This window comes from Mastomys coucha, unplaced genomic scaffold, assembly GCF_008632895.1.
Source record: "Mastomys coucha isolate ucsf_1 unplaced genomic scaffold, UCSF_Mcou_1 pScaffold23, whole genome shotgun sequence".
NCBI lineage: Eukaryota > Metazoa > Chordata > Mammalia > Rodentia > Muridae > Mastomys > Mastomys coucha.
Genome location: NW_022196906.1, coordinates 94,550,167 through 94,560,529, shown reverse-complemented (window position 1 = coordinate 94,560,529; position 10,363 = coordinate 94,550,167). Strand labels below are relative to the sequence as shown.

Genomic DNA, 10,363 nt, shown 5'->3' with positions numbered 1-10,363 from the left:
CTCTCCCTCCCCCCCCATCTTTCTTGCTCTGACCCCATTTCTTTCTTAGATCTACCTGGCTTTGGCTCGCAAGTGATGAGATAAAAGGCACGTGCCACTAAAAATGCACTAATTGAAAAGAATAATAGATCTACATGAGATTAGAAAATTTTAAAAACACTAAATGCAAAATATTTAAACATTTACAGTGGCTGGTGATACTTTGTGGGAGAAATGGACCATGCCACTTCAAAGGACTGATAAGGTTGAGTGAGCTCAAACCCCGTGAAACTCAAGATTGAGAATAGTAGTAGGGCCTAACTCTACCTGCTCTGGGACGTGTAACCATGATGACTCACTGAGAGGACCATGACATTCAACCATGTAGCATAAAAACCTGGAGTTCTCCATGCTAATGAGGTATCTAGTGTTCAGCCAATGAGCATTACTTCCCGCAAAAGGTATTTAATCCATGGTTTGTCCTGAGTAATGTGTATGCATTCACATCTACCATCAAATAAAGCAGTCTGAACAAGTAAAGACTGTCTGGGGAGGCCTTCATCATAAAGACCCATGCCTAAATGTCCTGGAGAAGACCTGCTCTCTTCCAGCCCCTCCATATTCTCAGCACTTACTCACTTGGAACCAAACAGGTTCCGCCCAGTCCCAGGATCTGCCTTCCTCTTCCTACCTGGCACAGATGCCAGTGGCACTCCAGGAGGCTGGGAACGACAACTGTCCCAGACTGCAGACCCCCTTTACTCACTGTGTTCTGCCTTCCCTGAGTACAGACTGTACCCCAGGCACGCTAGTAGTGAGGTAGACATGCAGCTCGCCAATATTTGGTAGCTTTTTCTTTTTATAAATGAGTATACATCAAACTAAGAACCCAACATTAAGCCAGGCAGTAGAGGCATACTTTACCTCTTTGATCCCAGTACTCAGGAGGGAGAGGCAGGCGAATCATTGAATTTGAGGCTAGCTTGGTCTACAGAGAAACCCCTGTCTGTCCTGGAACTCACTCTGTAGACCAGGCTAGCCTTGAACTCAGAAATCCGCCTGCCTCTGCCTCCCAAGTGCTGGGATTAAAGGTGTGCACCACCACCGCCCCGGAGAGAAAGCCCTGTCTTAAAAAGCCAAATCAACCAAACAAAAAACCCTACAAACAACAAAAGCCCAAACCAAACCAAATAAAAAAAAAATCCTCAGAAATTTTAAATAAGCTCCTGTAAATAATTAATGACCAGGGAAAGAAATGGTGGTCATATGGCTTATTTCCTCATTACTAGTTAAATAATCCAGTCTATTCTTAGTATTTTCTTTTCAACAAAGCAAAATTACTTCATGTAATACATTTTGAGATTGTTTCTAAATGACAACAAGAAAATATTTTGTTAACATTTAAAAATAAAAAAGCCCGACTTTTTTATTTTAATGAGTATGACTGCACACATGTGTACATCTGATCCACACTGAACCACAAGAGGGCACTGGACAGTAGAGTTGAAAATGGTGGTGAGTTGCTGTAGGTGCTGGGAAAAGAAGCCAGATCCTCTGCAAACGCTCTTAACCACTAAGCCATCTCTCCAGATCCACAGTTAAAAATTGTAAATTTATCAATATGTACATTTCAAGAAATAAAGAGGAAAAATCGAGGTTTTAGTTGTATTAGTATTAGCCTTCTGCATATTTCAAATGGCACTACAAATGAGACATATAAATAAAATTATACTTATTTAAATATCCTTAGGCATATAGAATGATATACAAATCCTAGCTGGGTACCATAACTGGGCTATAAGCTATCAACTAAGAAATATTACCCATTCATGATCTTTAAGGAGTTGACTGCTTCTTGATCACACTGTGAACTCAAAGACTGTGAATTGGAAAAAACTTGTGTTGTGGCTCAGTCCTAGTACCACATCTTTAACCCAAGAGCGAAATAAAAGCAATCTTAGATCAAGAGGTGGAACAAGCAACCAGCTGGCAGGGAGAAGTAAACGGAAAGGAGGGTTTCTGGTTACAAGACACTTAAGACAGTATGGAGACATTGGCACACTGGTGGACTAGGAAGGTCATCTGGGGGCTTTCTCTTGTTTCTGAGCTGAGCTAGCAGGCTTTCACTCTAGAATCTGGCTCTTAAATGTTCATATTAAGATCATACATTGAGGATATTCACACATATGAGTAGTTTTATTTAGTTCTTTACATATTTGCTTTTTATTTATATGTTCCAATCTTAATTTCATGAAACAACTGAAAATTTTTAATTTATGTTGGACAGATTTAAAAAATTTCCCTCTTTTTGTAATAAAATTGTATTTGCTAAAAATTCTCTAAGTCATGTGCTTTTAGAAGATTTAGATTTAGGTAGGTAGTGGTGGCTCCTGCCTTTAATCTCAGCATTTGGGAGGCAGAGGCAGATGAATCTCTGAGTTCCAGGCCAGCCTAGTCCACATAGTGAATTCTGGGTCAGCCAGGGCTATAGAGAAAAACTCTTGTTTCAAAAAACAAAACCAAACAGCAACCAACCAATATTTGATTGTTAAGTGTTTGAGGAAATCACTTGAGAACTCTTAAAACCTCAATAAGATTTTCAACTCTGACACAGGGTTGTCTATGAAAACTAGGTTATGTTTCTAAGTTTGATCAGAGACATTCTTCCCTTTAAGGAATGGCAAATTTTAAGTAGGTATTTTTTGTTTTTCTTTTGGTTTTAAAGTAGAGCTGGTGTCTGCTTACCACTGAACCAGAGCTATCTTTTCTACATCTTGAGTTTATGAAAGAGATATCAGACAGCCTATATCTTTAAGGGACTTAATGAGACTTTAAGACTAGAAGTGACCATCAATGAGAAAACTCATATACTTTTACTTTCTTATAAAAAGCCAGTATCCACTATTAAATTAAAATAACATAGAGCAATGTTTTACTTTTATTTTCTATTCTGTGTTTTCTACTCAGTTTCATATGGTCGGAGATCAGAAATCCAGAATTATCAAGTTATTTGTAGCTTATGTTTACTACCCTGGCTCAGAATCAAACGTGGTATATTGTTAGACTCCCCTCCCCCATTCTCACTGTCTTTAAGAGCTTTGGTTTATAGCACCCTTCTGTCTTTTAACAGAAATGAAATAATAGTGCTGCTGTTTCTTACAAATGTTTTTATTTTTGTGCTTTTTAAAAAATATATGTATACACACGTGTAAAGGTATGTTTTATAACTACTGGTTGAAGAACAACAAACATATAGCAAGAACTGATTAAGGAAAAAATATTATTTTAGAAAGATAATTTATGCAACATATTACATTAGTTTGTACGCTTATTATTTTTATGAACCTTTTTGCCTATAGAAGCTCTTACTTACTTTGGAAGGAGAACCATCAGTAATTTTCACCAACTGCCAAAGAATTGAGTAATGGGAACACTGCAGTGCTTGTACGACTATCTGTATCAAATGAAAAACAAAATTTTAATGAAAAAGTTTAAATAAGAGGCAATTTGTTTGCAGAGTACTAGTTAATACTTATAGGCTTTATTTCATAATGAAGTTTTAAAACTGAGTTTTATAGAGTAATAGTAGATAGATTGGTTAAAAATCACAATTCAACAACTATGAAAAGAAAGAAAAAAACATTCTGAGAATATCAAGTAAGATAGATAATGCTGTTTTTTAAAAAATGTAGTTCCATGCATATTTTTGTTAATCTTAAAAAGAAATTGATGAAACTATTTTGTCTATATTTAGGCTATATATTCTATTTATTTCAAAGCAGGGTAAATTTGTATAAAAATTGCATAAACAAGATTTATGCTAATGAACTAAAATAAAGCAAAGCCAGCTTGGTAGCCACCACCCACGTCACCAAAGCATTGTGTGTCCATGCCAGCGTCGTCTCCTTCTTCTTCTAAACTGAACCATGATCCTGATTTATACATTAACCACTATATTTCCATTATCTAACATGTATCCTCCATGTTAGATAATTACTATGAGCAATTATGAGCAACATAAAAAAGTAATGTAATATGTATTACTTTGAGTTTGTTATCATTTATGTTTAAAATTTATACATAATGGAAATACCTATAGATTGTTAAATTTTAGTACAGTAAATTATTTAGAATATACCCCTAATTATTCTATTGGCAATAAATTTTTACATGCTCTGAGTTTTAGATCATTATGGATGATTAATATTAACCATTTTATATACACCTCTTCATATACTGTACACATGTTTTTCTAGAAGATAGGTTTACAGAAATTTAACATTTACAGACCTTTAACATTTTTAAAAATTACTAAGGAAGTGCAGGAATGGTGATCCATGTTTCTATCTAGCATGTGGAGTTGTAGGACAATGTGCACTGTGTGGAAAGTTCTAAGTTAGACTGAACTACATAGTGACTTTGCTATCTATCAACCAACCAACCAACCAACCAACCAATAAAGCAGAACTACATAGTGACTTTGCTATCAACCAACCAACCAATAAAGCAGAACTACATAGTGACCTTGCTATCAATCAACCAACCAATAAAGCAGCCAGTGCATGCCTATTCCTACTTTAATCCACCTTAGTCTTTTCATTCATCCTTCCTTTTTAATATCTTTAACTGAATTCCTCCTCTTTCATGAAATATCCTGTTCAACTCTTTGGTCCCTACTCCCTATAGAGAATAAAATTCAAGGAAGTAAAACCAATCAAGCATCATAACATATAAATTAATTTGGGGCAGACCCCCCACCATTGCCTGAGCATTAAACACAGCCTTACATATGAGTTATACCTCCAACACGGAACAGGTCTTTCATTATATTTTAGTTTAAATACATAGTATGCATTTATTACAATGGAGTGGATATAATGTTATTCCATTATTTTACCCAACAAATTTATCTGGTGTCTATACTAAAACACAATAAACTACAATACCATACAAACAAATTACATATAGTTATTAAGTTCAACAAAATCAACAACAACCACAAAATCGACAGGATGCTGCAGAAACTAATTAAGTAAAAGTAGTTCTGCTAACTTAAGGTACTAGGTTTCAGATAACTTAAGCAAAGGGTATGCTATCATATGCATATGTGGAAATTCCAAATCGCTTGTAAGAATCCTAAGGAATAAGTGGTGCTGCTTTCACTAATGAGACAAGGTCATGGTTTTACTAAAACAAAGATTGATTTATGTCAAATTGCAGAAAAAGACTTGCTGAAACACTGTCAAGTATTAGTACTATAAAACCATTCAGTATATATGCATGCACGTATGCATACGTATATACATATCACACACACATACAGACTTTTGAATAAATTCTAATTTACTATCAAGTACACAGGTTTTAGTGGAAGGTGAGAAGGTTTTAGTGGGAGAAGACAAGGTTTATAAACCTTCCTTGAAGTAAGCTACTGTGCAACAGAGCTGGTTGAGCCTACAAAGCTCTAGGTTTGATCCAGTAAGAAGGTCCAAGTGTGGATACTTCAATTTCACTTAGAAGGGGAAACAAAATAATCACAGGAGGCAGGAGGGAGGGAGCTGGGTGGGAGAAAGGAGGTGAAAGGGGAAGGGGGGCAGAATCAGGTGTGGGGGGAGACAGAAGAGAAGCCCAGAGACCTGGGATGTGAGAGGCTCCCAGGACTCAATGGGGATGACCTTAGCTGAGATGCCCAAAAGTAGGGAGATGGAACTGAAGAGACTGCCTCCAATAGAGAAACATGGCCTCCAACAGAGGCATGGTGCCATCTACACATCTTCCAAATTTTTGACTCAGAAGTTTTTCTGTCCAGAGGAAAAGCAGAGAAAAAAATGAAGCACACACTGAAGAAAAGGCCATCCAGTGAGTGGCCCAACTTTGGATCCATGCCATGACAGGAGCCTAAGCATGGCTATCCTTTGAGAGGCTCTACCAGCAGTTGATTGAGACAGAGACAGATACAGCCAACCACAGGACTTGAGACTCCTATGGAAGAGTTAGGGGAAAGACTTAAGGAGCTGAAGGGGATTGCAATCCCATAGGAAGAACAACAGTATCAACTAACCAGGAAACCTGGGAGCTCCCAGAGACTAAGCCACCAACCAAAGAGCAAACATGGGCTGGTTCATGGGTGGCCCCTGGCATATATGTAGCAGAAGACTGCCTTGTCTGGCTTTGGTGGGAGAGGATGGCCTTAATCCTGTAAAAACTTGATGCCCAAAAGGGGATGCTGGCAGGGGTGACGGAATGAGTGGAGAAGCACACTCTCAGAAACAAAGGGGAGGGAGAATGGGGTAAAGAATTTGGGGAGGGGAAACAGGAAGGGGGGTAACATTTGGAATGTAAATAAACAATAATTTTTTTTTTTTAAAAAGAAGCCTGCTCCAAAAAAAAACCTTTTAAAATTTGAAACATGAATTGTTAAATTATTATAAAAGATATCCAGATCAATAGTAATTAATAGATCGAGAAAGTAAATAATGTTCAAATTTGCTTAATTTTGTTCATGTCAGTTATCCCTAGAAGCTTCTTGGTAGTGGGTATGTGGAAAGCCTGACATTTAATCACTATTTCAAACATCTTTTTTCATTTTAATGCTTCACATATTGGTATTCTTCACAGGTTTACTTCTTTCCCCTCAAGATTTATTAATTATCATTTATTATTATTATTATTATTATTATTATTATTATTATTATTTTACTTATTTACCTTACATCCTGCTCACTGCTCCCTTCTGGCCACTTCCTTCCATAATCTTTCTGCCATCCCCTATCTCCTTCTGTTCTGAGTGGGTGGGGGATCCTCTATGTATCCCCCCCACCCTGACACTTCAAGTCTCTCCTAGGTGCTTCCTCTCCCACTGAGGCCAGACAAGGCAGCACAGCTAGAAGAACATATCACATGTACAGGCAACACAAGTTTACTTTTAAAAGGATTCTACTATATTATTTTAAAATAAAAAGCTAGCTGTCATTAACTGGGAAACATTTAGCTTTATCACTGACATATTTATATAACAATATAGCTGATTGAATGTCAAAAGAAAATTCAGATCATTTCCCCCTAGCTAAACAGTCATTTTTGTATTTTATCCCCCATACAAAAATATTATCTCTAACTTGTCTAGAAGTCATTTATCCTGTAATATCATGCCTATGGAGCATAGATGAAGTAGGACCAGCAGTAAAAAACTAAACAGGCCAAAAAGACTTTTCTATGTTCCCTAACTTTGTTAACACTGCTTGCTGGAAAGACCAATGTTGTGGTAAATAACAAGCATCATAGATTTTTCCCTCAGTTCTCCTTTTTGTTCTCATATTTGCTCTTCCTGGGAAGAAAACACTAATTTATAGCAAACAATTTTGGGTAAATTAAGCAGGAACGTCTTCTGCGTTATTTATTTTTTAGCCTTTGTCTTAGTCATAGTTTCTATTCCTGCACAAACATCATGACCAAGAAGCAAGTTGGGGAGGAAAGGGTTTATTGAGCTTATACTTCCATATGGCTGTTGATCACCAGATGAAGTCAGGACTGGAACTCAGGCAGGTCAGGAAGCAGGAGCTCATGCAGAGGCCATGGAGAGATGTTCCTGGCTGGCTTGCTTCTCCTGGCTTGCTCAGCCTGCTCTCTTATAGAACCCAAGACTTCCACCCCAGGGATGGCACCACCCACAAGGGGCCCTACCCCCTTGATCACTAATTGAGAAAATGCCCCACAGCTGGACCTCATGGAGGCACTTCCTCAACTGAAGCTCCCTTCTGTGATAACTCCAGCCTGTGTCAAGTTGACACACAAAACTAGCCAGTACAATTGATCCCTTGTCAAGTTGACACACAAACACATCACTGTTAAGCCTCAACCCTTATGTTCTTATTCATCCCCAATATCTAAAGTCCCACAGTCTTTACATATAAAAAGTTCAATCTATTTAAAATGTCCAATATCTTTTAAAATTCAAAGTCTCTTAACTGTGAGCTCCACTAAAATACGTTCTTCCTTCAAGAGGGAAAGATATCAGGGCACAGTCACAATCAAAAGCAAAAGCGATGGCTGGGATCCAACTCACAATCTTCTGGGCTCCTCTAAGGGCTTAACCAGTCCTTCTCCAGCTCTGCCCTTTGCAGCACACAGCTTGTCTTCTGGGCTCCAGATGCCTGTGCTCCACTGCTGCTGCTGTCCTTGGTGGTCATTCATGGTACTGTCATCACTAAAACACTGTCTTCCGCTGTAACTAGGCTTCACCAATAGCCTCTCATAGGCTCTCTTCATGGTGCCAAGCCTCAACTCCTTTGCATGACCCCTTCAGTCTTGGGCCATCAATTGCAAACCGATGCTGCCCCTTTACCAATGGCTTCCATGGCCTCTCACTGTGTAGAGCCTCAGCTGCTCTTCATGACCCCTTCATGCCTTCAAAACCAGTACCACCTGGGTGACTCTTACACATTACCAAGTCCTGCTACAGCACAAGGTACAACCTTGGCTATCTCTGGAGCACAACCTCTTTATGCTCTCAGAAAACACTTCCCAGAAGATGTCACCTCAGTGATGCTGGTCTCTTCTTAATCACCGATAATTTCTTAGCTCCAGCTAACCAGCATCAATAGTCCCAGTAATGCAAAGTTTTCACTTTAGTAGTTCTGGTATCTTGTTAATCACAGCTAATACTTCAGCTCCAGCTAACCAGAACCACAGAATCTTCACAATCAAAACAACATGGCCCTAATAAGAGTCTTTAGTCTTCCCTCTGAAATTTCACAAGCCAGGCCTCCATCTCTGCACTGTTCTCAACATGATCTTCTAAGCTCCTATACAACATCCCATAGAGCTCTTAACCAATGGCTCTTCTAGTTCAAAGTTTCAAAGTCCGTTTACAGTCCTCCCCAAAACATGGTCAGGTTGTCACAGGAATACCCCACTATGCTGGTACAGCCTTATACTTGCCTGATACTAAAGCCCAGGAACTTTGGGGCCCTGAATGACTGGGAGGGGAATGATATTCTACAGTGCTGGAGAGACATATATTACTATATTGAAATTATTCAAAAAATTGAGATTTGAGATTAATCTATTATAGAAGCTAGCACTAAATTAACCAACATAAAATTGTTACTAGAACATTTTCATAATTTTATAATGGAAACTATATAATGGCCTTTTAATTTCTCATTAGCAAACTAAGAAAGTAAGAATCACTCAGATTCTTCCATTTCATGGTAAGTTTTTTTGTTTTGTTTTAAAGAAAGATCCTCGTGTAGCTTAAGATGACCTAAAATTTGTAGACAAGGATAACCCTGAATTATTATTATTTTTTTTTTTGGTATTTTTCAAGACAAGTGTATGTGTGTGGCCGGCCCTGGATGTCCTGTAATTAGCTTTGTAGACCAGGCTGGCCTCAAACTCAGAGATCCACTTACTACCTCTAGCTCTTGAGTGCTGGGATTAAAGAGTGTGCCACCACTGCCCACTAACCTTGAATTTTTGATCATCCTGTCTATATATCTCAAAAGTTTTGTGATTACAGGCTAGTTTTTCCAGTCTGGTTGATACTACATATTCTTAAACATACACTGTACTAATGATAAAAATGAAGACAATAAGCTTCTAGACTACTTAAGTTTAGAAAAATTGAATTTGTATAGGAAATGAAGTTTGAATCATTATAGAAAATAAGAATGAAAATATTATGTGTAACACTCATGTACAGTATAATGTCTGTATGCATAGAAAATATTTAAAATTCTGAAAAATGTGATATACAGTAAATATTTTAATCTTTATGTTCAGAGACCTTAAGAAGAGAATCAAATACAGTTTGATATCAAATATGTCATGTGGTTTGCAAAAGACAAAAAAAAATATGGAAACAAATTAACACTAGTCTCTTTATAACAACTGTCATTCAGTTTCCTAGCAGTTAAATCTGGGGTTAAGATGACTGACAACATTATTAAAAAGAGCCCTCAAATGTGAATTAATAATCAGTATAGCTGTCAAAGAAGATGATGAAAAATGTTTAAAATCATTAGAATTAGGAAAATATATCCTGAGTTAAGAGCAAAGGGAGATATTATTGCATACCAAGTAGGACAGTTAAGGTAAAGATTACTGACAAGATCAAGAGTAGGCTAGATGCAGACCATCACATCTCTCATCCAACAAGGATAGTAATATATGTAGTCAGCCACTGAGAACAGCTTAGCAGAAGATAAGAAAGTGAAACACAGGGAAAGACCTAGCAGTTGCATTCACTGATATTTATTTTACATAAGTGAAAATGGTTACTTTTTTGAATTTCAAAATGACAAAAGTATAGTAATGAAAAATAGACTGGTGGTGCCCAAGTTTTTTTGTTTTTGTTTTTTTGGTTTTTTGAGACAGAGTTTCT

The 10,363-nt window shown here is 37.4% G+C and overlaps 1 protein-coding gene across 1 annotated transcript in view; it reads right to left on the bottom strand.

Annotated features, from left to right (window-relative positions):
- Nucleotides 1-10,363, bottom strand: part of Stag1 (stromal antigen 1) — a 268,526-nt gene that overhangs the window by 45,850 nt on the left and 212,313 nt on the right. The window contains exon 21 of the mRNA XM_031346345.1: nucleotides 3,353-3,433. Coding sequence (XP_031202205.1) covers nucleotides 3,353-3,433 — 81 coding nt within the window. The remainder of the gene's footprint in view (nucleotides 1-3,352; nucleotides 3,434-10,363) is intronic.